The sequence below is a fragment of the Calypte anna genome, chromosome 2 (assembly GCF_003957555.1).
Source record: "Calypte anna isolate BGI_N300 chromosome 2, bCalAnn1_v1.p, whole genome shotgun sequence".
In the NCBI taxonomy this organism is placed as follows: domain Eukaryota; kingdom Metazoa; phylum Chordata; class Aves; order Apodiformes; family Trochilidae; genus Calypte; species Calypte anna.
Genome location: NC_044245.1, coordinates 102245662 through 102260735, shown reverse-complemented (window position 1 = coordinate 102260735; position 15074 = coordinate 102245662). Strand labels below are relative to the sequence as shown.

General features: G+C 42.7%; 1 protein-coding gene across 1 annotated transcript in view; it reads left to right on the top strand.

Annotated features, from left to right (window-relative positions):
- Nucleotides 1–1301: 1301 nt before the first annotated feature.
- The window catches only part of EMILIN2 (elastin microfibril interfacer 2), a 39478-nt gene continuing 25705 nt past the window's right edge, over nucleotides 1302–15074 (top strand). The window contains exons 1-2 of the mRNA XM_030446208.1: nucleotides 1302–1531; nucleotides 1696–1818. Coding sequence (XP_030302068.1) covers nucleotides 1407–1531; nucleotides 1696–1818 — 248 coding nt within the window. The 5' untranslated portion in view covers nucleotides 1302–1406. The remainder of the gene's footprint in view (nucleotides 1532–1695; nucleotides 1819–15074) is intronic.

The window sequence follows — 15074 nt, the reverse complement described above, 5'->3', positions numbered from 1 at the left end:
AGAAGAGCAGGAGCTGAGGAGGCCAGAGGGACCTCCCTGCAGCTTGAACTGTGGTGGGACCCATTGTAGATGGCCTTGCACAGGCAGGTCACCCTCACAGGGGCAGGCCATCCTGTTAGATTTTAACACCTGAGTGAACCTGAACACCCATTGCTTTCTTCGCCCAGTAAACAGTTCTCCTTATATATCCCACAATAGTTTGTTTTGAGAGGAACTTTCAAGACCACATTGTTCCCACACCCTTGCCATGGGACACCTCACTCTAGACCAGGTTGCTCAGAGCCCTGGCCTTGAATACTTCCAGGGCTGGGGCACCCACCACTTTCCTGGGCAACCTGTGCCATTGTTTCCACCACCCTCACAGAAAAGAATTTTTTCCGAAAGTCTAACCTAGATCTACCCTCTTCCAGTCCTGTCACCACGTGTCCTTGTAAATAGTCCCACCTCAGCTTTCCTGTAGGCCCCTTCAGGTATTGGAAGGCTGCTATAAGGTCTCCTTGGAGCCTTCTCTTCTCCAGGCAGAACAACCCCAATTCTGTCAGCCTGCCTTCACAGGAGAGGTGCTCAAGCCCTCTGATCATCTTCATGGCCCTCCACTTGCTGCAAGAGCATTAAGTCCTTCTCCAGAGATGGACATGGGTGGGGTCTCACAAGAGCTGAGCAGGGGAGAAGAACCACCTCTCTTGATCTGCTGGCCATGCTTCTTTTGATGCAGCCCAGGATACAGCTGGCTCTCTGGGCTACATGAGCACATTGCCAGCTAATGCTGAGCTTCTCATAGTGGCCTATGGTGCATCCCCTGTTGAAATAGCTGCCAGCAGTCACCCCAGGCCCAGCTCTTGGACCACGCAAGGGAACAGCCACTATGTCAAGGCAGTGGTGTCAAGTGGAACCACAGAGCTGCCCCAAGTCAGCCAGCCTGCCCAAGCCACACATACACACACACATACATATACACACACGCACACACCGACCCTCTCCCTCCATTAGATTTCCAATGGCTCTGCGGGCAGCTGGGGCAGGGGGATGGGGAAAGAGAAAGGGGGGCTCCCCCGGGTGGCCTCGCCGCCATGAGCTGTCCCATATGGGACCGTCATCCGCCCCTCCGCCAGCGGCAACGCCGCTGCTTCTCGGCCGAGGGGAGAGAGCCGGGCTGGAGGGAGGGAGCGGGGCCAGGGCAGGGGCCGGGGCTGGGTCCGGCCGGGCGGGGGTGGAGGGGAGCAGCGCCTCGGCCAGAGGGGGGTGCGGAGCCGCCGTGGAGGGCGGAAACGGGGTGGGGGGGACTTGCGTCAGTGAGGGAGCTGGGAGCTGGCGAGGGCGGGCGGGACGGAGGGACGGACGGAGGGACAGACGGACAGAGGGAGCCCGTGGAAAGGCACCGGCCCTCCCCGCTCGCCCGTCGCTCCATGAAGCTGTGCCCGGGGTTCGCGACGCCCTCGGGCTGGGCGCTGCCGCTCCTCCTCGCCCTGGGCGCCGGGCTCAGCCACGCCACTCCGCACCTGCGGTACACCCGGCCGGGCTCCCGCAGCAAGTGAGTAACACCCGCCCCGGAGGGGGCTGCGGGAGCCGCTGCCGGCGGCGGGGCGAGCCGGGGCAGCTCGGAGTGGCGGGGCGGGCGGGATGGGGCTGCCCTCTCATGCCCATGCCCGTGCCCATCCCGTCCCTGATGGCCGCTGTCTTCCCCTCCTCCCTCAGGAATTGGTGCGCCTACATCGTGAACAAGAACGTGAGCTGCTCGGTGCTGGACGGATCGGAGAGCTACATCCAGGCCCAATACAGATGCGCCTCGAACCAGTTCCCCTGCCAGCCTACTCAGGTGTAAGTAGCCGAGGAGGCGACCTCGGGAAGGGGAAGCGTTTGGCCACCCCGCCCCGGTGGTGGAGCGGTGGCTGCAGCGCTCCCGGCACCCCAAAAAGCGTACGGGGGAGGGAGGGGGGTAAGAGGGCGCGTACCGCCTTCTGCTCCCCAGGACGCCCCGAACAAAGCACTCGCTCTTATTGCAGACATCAGGCTGCCCGAAGCTAATTAGAGCCAGATTGAGCGTGTTGTTGGTCCGCACAGCCCGTCCGCTGTGCCGCCCCAGGCACACACCTCGGCGGGGCTTCCAGGGAGGCGGAGAGCGGGCGGGATCCGACCCAGGGGCTGCGGCGGTGCCAGTACCTGCTAGGAACACACCTACTAACCAGCCCTGGCATCGAGGTACAGCTTAAAAACCGGTTTTATGGTTGCTGTGTGGTGCCGGATTGGTGCGTAACAGCGATGGAGAGAGAGCCAGGAAGGCGATCCAGCGCATTTACAATCCGCGAGATCCTGTTGTACAGCAAAGGGAGCAGCCAGTGCAGAGATTTTTAGAGAGGGTGATACAAAGTAACTTGTTCGATAGAGTGTGACAGGATAGCAAGCTGTAGAGTGACCACCCGCAGCACATTGTGAGCCCACAGGTACAGCTGGAGTCGGGGAACAGCTGTATCTCACTTATCTTCTGGCTAATCTCTGGCAAATCCATTGTCCTCGGTTTCCCACCTGAAAAGCAGTAATAATTTGCATACTTCTGTTTAAAAGCTGTAGGCAATAAGCACTCTGGAACAATCTTCCCCAGAAGTCCTTTATTTAAAGGTTTTCATGGGTTAGGCTCAGAGTTGATCTGAGGTAATGGTGAGGATTCTTTTACAAAAGAGAAGAAGTAATTTTTATTTTAACATGGAATAGCAAGGATGAGACTGATATTGCTTGGTCCTGAGTACTACTGAAACAGACTGCTGGACATAAATGACGCTGTCACCCTGGGGCCTTTGACAATAAATGTTGGGCATCTGGCATTCAAGTGAACTGGTTTCTATTTGTTTGTATTGTTATTTTTGTAAGAAAAATAACTTTTTTTGCTATTAGAATGTATAAACACTGGAATTTGGGGGAAATAACAAAGGCAGCAGACAGCTGAGTAACACCATCCTGTAATTTCCCTTGTTTCTCTTTGGAGTGTTGATCTGGCCATTTTGGATTTCTGGGTGAGTTTACAGGCTGTGTAATGGGGTGTGTGTAATGGGGTGTGCCCTTTGCAGTCTCTGTAGTGGGGCTATGGAGTGAGGAAGGGCTGTGAAACTGAGCTCATTGAACACATAAATCACCAAGCATTAAGATAAGGAATTTCAGAAGCAGTAAATTAGGGTTTTCTTGGACTGTCTTCTAGTAGGTAATGAAGAAAGTGCTAAGGCATTGCTTCTAGCTCAGGAAATTCATGAACTGAGAACTGCTTGAGCTGGTGAGATCTTTGGCAGAAGTCAGAAGGGGAAGCCCAGCCTGAGCAGGGAGTTGGACTGGATGACCTCCAGAAGTCTCATCCTTTCCAGATGACTTTGTGGTTCTGTGAAATGGCATTGTCTGTCCCTGTGCTTCTCCTAAACATCTGGAGTTGGCTGCTGTCAGAGAATATGGGACTAAACAGATATTTGGTATTGCCTTTTGTGGCCAATCTCATGGTGTTTTTCTTGTTCTTTTGAGAATGGAATTGGATACTTACCATAAGCCTTTTTTTTCCCCAATTTGACTCTCTTTGTAAGACACAACTCTTAGTTTCTTCATAACCCTAAAGGTGACTGCAAAAGTATCTATTACAGCACTCACTGATAACATGGAAAGCAGCTGGAATATCAAAATCTTGAAATGTTACTGTAGTCAGAACTCTCATTTAAAAGTCTGGGACTTCTGTTTTTCTATTGCTAGCATACACTTCATTTTAGTGGCTGAGTAATAAACGAACTAATCCAAAGCATTTGAAACACATGGTTCAAATCCTGCAAACTCCTGCGAATAGGAGTAACTTAATTCCTGTGAAAACTATTGTTTAATTCAGTAGGAATAGTGGTTTGAATAAGGAAATGTGTTTATATATGTTTGTTAGCTAGTGCTGACAAAAATTGGACTGGAAAGAGCTATAAAAGCAACAAAGAAATGACTGCGGGGACTTCTATGAAATTACTCTCTTTTTCCTTTCTGCACTTACACAGAGAAGATAAAAATGAGCTACATAGCAGATACTCACTGGGATAAATGACAGTGCCTGTGTAGTCTCCTTCTGACACCCATGCTTCATCCAAGAGCTCATTCTGCTGTAGACAGTGGGAACAGTGAAATTCAAATCAAGGAAAGATTTTGTTAACTATATCATAGACATATGGGGTATTTTTAGTACTTAAGTACTATTAGGACTTAATCTGTGAGAAGATTTACTATTGATTTAAAAGAGTTTAAGACTAGGTTTAGAGAGCCATTCTAGTGTTTAGATATAGTACAAGTTATCCATAACAGTTAAATAGCTCACTTCATTAATTTTCTCTGATAGTGTTTCACTGCCTCAGACATACAGGGTACTCCTGAATATGGATTATAGTCAACACTGCTTTTTTTTTTGTTTGTTTGTTTGTTTTAAGAAATAGAAAGCTCTGTTTAATAAGCCTAAAACTCATGTGGGCACGTACCATTTTTATCTACCTTTTAGGCCCATTAAAACATAATTTGTCTGGAAAAAACACACCAATAACTGCACTTCTAGGAGTGCTAACTGTGCTTTCAGTTTGGCTACAGGGCTTATTTCCTGAAATGTTAAACTGAAATTCAGGAAATTATTATACTTCATTGCTTAAGTGTTTTATAGGTATTTGGGCTTGATAGTGCATTTCCTCACTAAAAAGTTAGTGAATGCTTTGGCTGGTTAAGGTGTCAAGGATAAATGTGATTTGAAGTGTGGCTGCTGAAGAGATAGGAAGAGGGGGAGTAGAAAGAAAAATCTGAGAGGTCCTTTGAAGTCTATGCCCTTTGAAGTATGGAGGCTTCTGATTTATTTTTCTTAAAACTGGGACTAGCAAAAGAGGGGTGAACTTTGTTATTAGGTCATTGGACTGAAAGATACACAAAAATATCAGTATTTTTACTGACTAAAAAGAACTTGTATGTTTCGAAATTCAGTAATGTTTAATAAACAACTGACCTCTTTTCACTTCTTTTGTTACAGATTTCTTTTCCAAGCTTTCTTAGTTCAGTAGCTTAATTAACATCATTATCAATTTGTAACCAATAGTCTTGTCTGATTCTACAAGCAAATTGTATTTCCCTTCTGGCTGGATTCTACACACTCTTTAGGGTTGTGGCTTCTCTTGGACATGCTCAAATCAATATACCTACTTAAGAGTAGGATGTTTTTACACCAGTTGTTTGTTTTGTATCTTGTGCTTTAGAGTATGTGGGATACCTGGCTGTACTGTAGGTGTTCCCATTTATGTCCCAGCATTTTTGGCCAAAGCTGTTTTCACTAGTAAGGCTGTCATTTAAAGTTAGAAACTAACTCTGAAGCAGAGGAGTGTTTTCTGGCTTTCCATCTTTGCTACAGAACTGGGAAATGGGATTTCCTCATACAATGTAGTAAAATAAATAGGAAAAAAAAAATAGGGAGGAACCTCTTGAGGTCATGTAATTTCCCGCATAGTCCTCCCCCTAACAGCAAAGATGGCTTCCAAGTGTAAATCAGGTTGCTCAAGGACCTAAAGAAATGTTGTTTTTATCAGATTTCCTAATTCAAGTACCAATCCCCATTAAGTCTGCTCATGACAGTAAAGATATTAGTGTGGTGAAGTGTATAAGGAGTCAGGTGACCTGTCCTTAGTTTGTGGGGGGTGGATTTCATGATTTAGTGCGAGTTGCTCATCTCAACACTAATGATAAACATATCATGATTGTTTCACTAGGTTGTGCATACTTAGAACTGTCAAGAAAATGATTAATGAATCAATAGCTAAATTAGCAAGCCTCTCCAAATCTCTCATTGAGCAATATTTTCCATCTTCTTGAATTTATTACTTTCAAATGACTATGAATAAGCTTGCTTCCAAACTAATCACAGTTTTTATCGTTGCCAAGAGGAAGATTAAAGCTCAAGCCTTCAGATACTCGTTCTGCTAGTTTTATGCAGCTATATATATCAGAATAGATGGCTATACATATTTGTAACACACAGTTTTAATAAGCAGTATTCAATGTTTCTTAATAAAATAATATTGAGTGAAAGTATGAATTGTTTTACTGAAAACAGTATCAGACTTTCAATTTAAGTGGCTTCATCAGTTTACCATTTTCTGGCAACCCAAGAACAACCTGGGTGGAGCACATCAGCCCCAGTCTAGGAACATGTAGGAAATCCTCATGTAATTTTCATCCCTTCAGCAATCCCAGTGTAGTTCAGGTTTGCTGAGACCGTTCAGTAGCTAGAAATTAAGCATACAGACCAGTGTCAAAGTGTTCAGCACCAGCCAGGATCAAACCTAAGATATGCAAGTCAGCACAGATCAGACCCTAGGTTTGCTACTGGCTTCCAGCAATGCATATTTCATAAGAAAAACTTTCAGGATGTACAAAAAAATTGAAGGGAAAGCGAGCACTGTTTAATGTTTTCCCTCCAAATATCTAGAAAGGTCTTTAAAATTATTTTTTTTTCTACTTAGTGTATTTTGTATGAAGCAGAGTTTCTTTGTACAGGCTCCAGATAGCTGACTACATAGGGAGGTTAGCCTAAGGGGTTGTGCATTGAAAACACTAAGCAAACTTAAAAAGCTTCAGAATGTACTTCTGGTTTCCTGGAGTGCTTCTTTGAAAATCTTTGAGCGCCTGCTGGGTGTGGTAAACTTTCCTGGCTGTCTCCTTGAGCTTGAAATTGTGCATCTTTGCCTCCACACACTGAATGCTACAGTTTTTCTCCTTTGTGAACTGGGCAGGGAATTTTTGTTTCACACATTCAGGTTTGTTGCAGTAATTAAAAAAAAAAAAATGTCACAAACAACTCTTTTCTTCACATTAATGTAAAGATTAGAGTCTTTAAGATTTTCTGGTGTCAGAAATGTGTGACCTGGGGTTCTGAGGCTTCTTCGGTTGAATGCCAAACTGGTGCTGAAACAACAAATTGTTAATTTTAGGGAGACTAAATTTAGATACTCCGTTTCTCAGGAATCTTTATCAGGAGCAATGCTCTGCACCCTCACTTGTCTTTTCCACTGGTTTAAACCTGAAACTTACTTTGTGGACATTCCCTACTGGACTTCACTGGTCAGTATTTTAAGATTAATATCCTTGGTGGCTGAGAGGTGGGGTGGGGTTGTGGGTTATGGATATATATAGCTCCATACGTGCTCACAAACACATAGCACCAGAAAAATGAAGCACTAATAATTATGAAACATGGTGGCATGTCTCAAGAGTGTGCAGTCCCTTTGCTGTTTCTTGACCCTATGAGGAGAGGCTGAGAGAGCTGAGGCTGTTCAGTCTGGAGAAGAGGAGGCTCAGAGGAGACCTCATCATTCTCTACAACTCCCTGTGAGGAGGGTGTAGCCAGGTGGGGGTTGGTCTCTTTTCCCAGACGACTTTCAGCAAGACAAGAGGGCATGGTCTTAAGTTGTGCCAGGAGAAGTTTAGGTTAGATATTAGAAAGAATTTCTTTACGGAGAGGGTGATCAGACATTGGAATGGGCTGCCCAGGGAAGTAGTGGATTCTCCATCCCTGGAGATATTTAAAAAGAGACTGGATGTGGCACTCAGTGCCATAGTCTGGTAACCGCAATGGTGCTAAAAGGGTTGGACTCAATGATCTCTGAGGTCCCTTCCAACCCAGCCAATTCTATGATTCTGTGATTCTTCCCAAGAAGCATTTCCCCCCAAGAGAGGAAATTGTATCTTGAATCTAATTTTTTTGGATAGAAGAATGCTAACTGAGATGAATGACATAAAAATCATCAAAATTTACTGTATGAGTAATGGACAGTGGCACTTCTGGAGATTTTGAGAGGAACTGCAAATGAAATCCTGTGGAGCCTGAGAAGAATTGAACATTTTGTCTTCTACCCATTTCTGTAAACTTTTGTGCCTTGTCTTTAAAAACAAAAAAGCCAAGGAAAGCCTCAACAGCCTCTGGTGAAATTCAGCCCCATTCTCTTGGATGTATTTAGCTAATGTCCAGCATTAAAGAGAACCATGTGAGAGAGACCAGGCTGCAGTGAGCAGATTTGGGCATGATGGATCCCTTCTTCCCTGCCATTGATAGATAAGAGGAAAGTGTTCAAGGGCAGAGGAAAATAACTTTCCTCCTTCCATCCCTCCAGCTAATATGCTGGGGGTGGAGTAGGAGGGAAGCATTGATGTCACCTGTGCCACTGCTCCTTCCCCCTGTAGCAATTTCTTCCAGACAGAGGGAACTCTCTGCTCTCCTTGTGCTTCTCAGGTGGTGTAGAGAGCCAAAGCAAACAATAAACACTGGAAAAAGTACTTATTTTGTAATGCTCCTTCCTATTTTGTCATGCATTTGGTAAAACTACAGTGCTTTTGGGGCCTGATAGTAAAGCACTTTTTACAGAGACCTGGATGGGTAGTTTCTTGGTTGGGAACACAGCAGGCAGTTGCATTACTGCAGATGTATAGTGCTGGAACTTGTTCTCTTGCTTCAATTTCATGTTGATGCTCTCAGACAGTGGCAGTTTTTATTTCAGGATTTGGTTTAGATCTGGTGCAAGTGTCATCCATGCTTTACATTAGTGCAAATCTTAAAAGCACCAAACCACTCCTAACTTGCTGTGTATGCCTGGGGAGGCTGAGCCTCCTTGGTACTATGTGTGAGTGGTGGACACCCTAAGTTTATGTATTCCACAGGGGTGCATGAAAATTGTGTTTTTTCCAGGGCAGACAATTTTGAAACGCTCTCTTTTTGCTTTTGATCATGTGTATTAGAGCCTGATGATTATATTATAACTGAACATGGCCTTTCAAGAGCTTCACTTGGGATGGTTGTGACTAGACCAGGATTTGACTAGTAGGTAAAATCAGTGGCAAGTTTTTGAAGAAAAAGTAATTCTCCAGACCTCAATGCCTGGCAACACATGTGCTGACCTGTATATATAATATATATATAATTTTTGGAAAGCAAAAATACCAGCTAGAGGAAGAGGAGCAGTGGAAAGATAAGGCTTTCTCAAGTCCCTCTGTAAGAAGCAGCTTAGTGTCTCTGATGCAAGATCAAAGGCAAAAACTATTTTGGACTTCACTGGGATTCTTTCTAAATACATTTTTGCTACAGCCTATAATTTCAGGTTTTTTCCTGACCTGATGGCTTCCTTTCACTGAACACCTAGACTTCTGGTAGGCTAATCTATTCCTGTCAAAACATCTTCTCACTGCTTGCTGTAAATACCTTAGAGATAAACTCTTGGTAGAGACACATTTTTCTCAAATTAAGCTCACCTGTGGGCCAAAGCACAAGCTAGCTGCCAGTACTGCTGTGCAGTAGCAAGGTTATAAAAGAAAAAAAATCCATAGGTGGGATTCAGCTCACTCTGATTTGTGCTGTCTGCCATGGAGGGGGAAGAACATGAGAATGGGAGCTTAGACCTCTGCAGGTGCTGATGCCAGTGGTGTCCTGCATGCCTTTAGGTAATGGGATGTAAATGATGACTTTAGGACAAGATGCAGCCCTGTTTTGGCTGTTACTGTCTGTATCAACTGTGCTTCTGTTGGGTAAGGGTAACATAGAAAACCAGTGCATGTCTGTACCTACACAGTAGGCATGTGAAATTCAGGTGTACTGAAACTCGCTGTCAGAGTTGCTAGAGACCTTTGTAATTTCATTAGAACAAGGATTTTTGCCACTATTTGTACTCTTGGGAGTAAATTAGGCCTGTACTCTTGGGAAAGAGAAAAGTTAGGGTCAACTGGTTTAGTAACTGTAGTATAAATGGCCAACAATGCTTGGACAAAACATGATTGCATTTAATGATATTTTCTGGGTTCTCTTTCTGGAGGGTGTCCATGTGCTACTTTAGCACTCCCATTGCAATATATTGGAGGTTTGGATGACTGGAACATGCAAGAGCAGGCTGTATAATTTACATGTAGTGGATCTACATTCAATAAAAAACTTTAACTAGTGAAGATGTATTATCTTTTATTCAATAAAGCCATGGTTTGCAGGCTGCTGAAGTTGTGGGACCTGCTCCAATAACTACAGAATTTTGGACCAACCTTGAAGTTTTGTACTCAGAATAAACATATCATACTCTCCTTATGTTCATACTTAACATATGCTGATTCTGCAGTCCCTTCCTCACAGTGAGGATGTGGTGGCACTTATCTCCATGCATTTCCCTGAAGGTTGAATGTTAATATCTAGTTACAGAACTGAGCCATATGTTTTCCCACCAATTTAATCCAAATGTTTCTGATTTGTTTTATTGCTATTAGGTGACGTTCCAAATATCAGTGCTAACTGCTTCCTTCTGTGGTTTAGCACCATGAGAAAATTATAGCTCTTCTCCTAGTCAAAATGTCTAGTGTTTGCAGCAAATGTGTATTTTTAATTAAGCATTTTCCTGAGAGAAATAGTTTTATCTTAAAGACGAAGAATACTTAAATGCTGTTGAAACCCTGAATGACTTTATTTCAACGGCAAAATACTTAACTATTTAAAATGGAGATTTGCATTAGCATTCTGAACATGTTTTCTCATTTTTTTACCATGTTGAGTTCATGGTGAAAGCAGTAGGCATTGGTAATTATAAGCCTTGTGTTTATAAGTTGTGGAAAAACTCTTCAAAAGCAGCTATTCTTATTTTCTCTGTTGCTAGGAAAGATTAGAGATTGTTGAAATCACCCTCTATTCATGCTTTCTAAAATAATGTTTTCATTTGTCGTATTTACCTTGATTCACCAAAATGATAAGCAAAGGGTGTCTTGGACTGGAAGTCCACTAGTGGATGGGGAGAGTAGGCACAATAAATGCTGGTGTGTTTTACGTAACTTTACACAACTTCAGGGATTAAAAAAAAATATCTTTAAGGCACTTGTAAAAATAATTTCTTATACTGACACTTACTTGATCAGTGGAAATCCAGGTCAAGTGGAGGAAGATTTAATGTTTTACTATTTTTAATTACATTCTGTCACATATCAGCATTAAAGTGGAGCTTCAGCTCTTTAAGAGACTTACAAAACTTTTGTGAACCCTTTTGACCAATTTGCCTCACTAGGTCACTGTATAAAGATTCACACCTAAAAGACTAAAGTTGTGAGATTTGGGTATGTTATGTTGTGACTGTGTAATTCTAGCCAGCTGCATAGGGCAGCAGCCATTCAGCTCTTCTGCTATACTGACTGCATGTTGGATATTTAAGTGTGCTTGTGCTTTTGTGTTTGCTATGACTGTAAGTGAGCAATTGGATTCAGAATACTGCAAATGTAAATAAAGACAAGTCTGATTTGTGTATTATAGTAGCTCCCACACCTATATTATTAAAATATGTAGAGTCACATGTTATTCTTGGGATGCGGTCCCTAGCAGAAAGTTATGTTTTGTTTTCTAACTGTAATCAAGAAAATAATTTTGTTCGGTGCTGCTAGAATATTATATCCTGGTAAAATCCTGGAAGTCTCCAGCTCCTCCAGTAAAATCACTGACAGAGCAAAGTTCTGGCTTCAAGGAACCTGTTGTATGATTAGAGAATCTCCCTTGACAGGAAGCTGAACATGAGCCAGCAGTGTGCCCAGGTGGCCAAGAAGGCCAATGGCATCCTGGCCTGTATCAGGAACAGCGTGGCCAGCAGGTCCAAGGAAGTGATTCTGCCCCTGTACTCAGCGCTGGTGAGGCCACAGCTCGAGTCCTGTGTCCAATTCTGGGCCCCTCAGTTTAGGAAAGATATCGAGGTCCTGGAGCAGGTCCAAAGGAGGGCAACCAGACTGCTGAAGGGACTTGAGCACAGACCCTATGAGAAGAGGCTGAGGGAGCTGAAGCTGTTCAGCCTGAAGAAGAGGAGGCTTAGAGGAGACCTCATTGCTCTCTACAACTACCTGAAAGGAGGCTGTAGCCAGGTGGGGATTGGTCTCTTTTCCCAGATGACTTTCAACAAGACAAGAGGGCATGGTCTTAAGTTGTGCCAGGGGAGGTTTAGGTTAGATATTAGAAAGAATTTCTTTACGGAGAGGGTGATCAGACATTGGAATGGGCTGCCCAGGGAAGTAGTGGATTCTCCATCCCTGGAGATATTTAAAAAGAGACTGGATGTGGCACTCAGTGCCATAGTCTAGCAACCGTGGCAAGGTTCAAGGGTTGGACTTGATGATCTCAGAGGTCCCTTCCAACCCAGCCAATTCTATGATTCTATGATTCTTGGGCTGGATGCAGGGAGGTGACTGTCATTTATCTGTGCATCTGGACAGTTCTGGCTCAGTGGCACCATTCCTTGCATGGGCAGCTTCCAATGTGAAGCATATCATGGGCAGAAAAGCTTTAGCAATGAGGCTGTAATTTTAAAGAAACTTTTATATACTGTATCCAAATTAGAAGAGTGTTAGGGCAAATTCCTGTTACCCTCCAGCCTTACATGACTGCCCTTGCTAAAGTATGGTTCATTTAGCTGGACTGGCGATACAGAAGAACCGTAGCTCATGCTGAGTAAATCACAATTTAATTTCTGAGCCATCCATTGCTATAGCTGTCCATAGAGCTGTCTACTATAGCTGTCATCCATTCCTATAGCTGTCTTGTTACCATGGTTCAAGGTGTAGAACATGAAAGTTGTTCTACTTCTAGATTGAAAAGCTTTTTGATTCTAGTTTATTTTTGATCCTAAAAAAGTGGCCTAGGGTTCAGGATAGTTTGTATTGATGTATCACAGCTGAAACAAAACCAGATCCAATTTTTGTATTTGCTTGAGCTCTCAATTTTTCAAGAATTTGTAAGGAATAGACTGCTAGAACATTTTAAAAGTTGTAGAAACAGTGTTTATATTTTGTGATTTAGAATGGGGGATTCTTCTGCATTTCAAATAATATTTTCTTTAAAAAATATTAAAATATTTTATGCCTATTAGGATCATGAAACTAGGAAATAAAAAGGAAACAATGCTGAACTTACTTATTTTTTTATTTTTAAGATGTAGGTTAGAACTGTCTTATAATTTGCCCATATGAAAAGTACAAAGCTTGGGTTTTTAAATTGTTTTAATATTCTTCTTTTGTATTTGGTTGTATCTTGTTTTGGGGGTTTTTTTTTGTTTGTTTGTTTTTTGTTTTGCTATATGTTGAATTCATGAGGAGGTGTCTTCACTGATGAACATAATTCCAGAGAAAGTATGCAAAGAGAAACTTATCAGAAATATGATAGGGATGTCAGAAATGGTACAGAGAAAATCCTCATTATGTAATTTGAGCAGAGAAGTGCAAATCTGCATAAAAGTTGTTCCTTTATAGAACTTGTTTCTGAGCTACATTCTTAAAACTATGTTTGGAAAAAATAGAGGAATGTATGATGATGGCTTCTGAAGACCCTGTAGCTCAAAAACAAGTGTGAGGAACACACACAAAGTTTAGAGTATTTAAGTGTTTTATGTAAATCAGAGACAAGAATGTAAAACCATTTTTGGCGTGTGCAAATTGATCTGAAAGTTCAAAGTTTGCATTCAGCAATGTGATGGTTGTGAGAGGGGTTTTAATGACTCTCAAACCACTTCAAAACACTGAAGTATCTCAGTGATCCTGTCGTTCCCTTGACTGCAAGGGTTAGTTGGAAGGAAAGGAATCAAACCCAAATTACCTACAGGAGATGTGGTTTAATACTTGAGATAAGGGAGAAGGAAAAGGAAGTTCCTGGGTGGCTGGGATGTTGTCTTTCCCAGTGGTGCCCTCTGCCTGCACTCTGCTAGTTGATTTTTCAAGCACTTGACCGTGGGGATGTCTGTACTTCACCCTTGTAAACAGGAGTCAGCACATGTTTTGGTGAAAACTAAAAGAAATGATGAGCTGGAGTGCAGTTGACAGCATGGAAGCTGTTGAGAAGGTAAAAAAAGGACTTGAAACTCACTCTGAGTTTACATGCTCCAAGGCAGAAACTGAAAAGTTGACAACCACAGCGAGGCACTTCAGTTATGAGCACCTAAAAGACAGGTTTACAGCTTAGACTGCCCCTGCCTTCCTATGGAGATTCACAGGAAAAGGGAATCCAGACCCTTATTAGAATAAACTACTCTTTGGCCAAAAAATAGTTGGGAAAATATACAATATTTCTAGTCACAGTAACTCCTTCCCCTTAAACGAGTTGTAGATTAAACAATAATGCAAAAGCACTGATTATTTCCTGAGTTCAAAATTCAGAGTACCTTCTGGCAGATTTTGGGAAGATATGGTTAGAAAAGAAACAAATTCTTAATTAGTAGTTAAAATTTTAGCCCCCCCGCCTGAAGTTGCTTAGCAGCTTAAACAAAGAAACAACAAATGGCTCTCAGATGTGGGATATTATATTAAAATTGTGTCCCTGAAGGTGAAAGAGATGAATCAAAATAATGCAGTTTTTTTTTCATCCATTATTTACATTCAGTGTAAGATTAAATTCTTTCCATTTGGTAGCTGATTACTGATTATTTTTAAACAACAGTAATTTTTTGCATATTGATACAGAAGAAAATGCTTCCTTTAATGAAACATGTAGTTGTTTAGGTTTTCTTCTGTAATAACATGGCTGTTTCTGGTGCCTGTTCTGCATTGTGTCCTCTCTGTCCCAAAATACACTCCCTGTGAGCCCAGCCAGGCTATGAGTGAAATCTGTTGCAGAGCTTCTTGTGTCCTTCATTGCTATCTTCTGTTTCATCTGCCTGTTATTAGTAGTTTAGGACCCCCTCAGCTATGAAGGGAGGCTGTGATTCATTAGTGGATGCAAACTGTTCTGATCTGAAATAATCTTAAGAAAAAATAAAAGATCTAAGAATGTGACAGGAAGGTTAGTGGTATGATACTAGTTTTATTCAGAGAAAGGAATTAACGTGAGAAATCAGGGTAGCTTTTTTGCTTCAGTGCCTGTCCCAAGTGTACCAATTTACAGAGCTCAGGTAATGAATCCCTGCTTTATTTATTTTCCTCATCTCTCATCCTGAAACGAACTGTATCTTAAATTAATGGGGGTTTTATAAAATAGCACAGCCCCTGGTGGGATACCGTAGTGGCTGACTCTAGGTGAACATGCTGTATATGTCCTGAAGGGAAGTTGCAGAAGAAGAAGT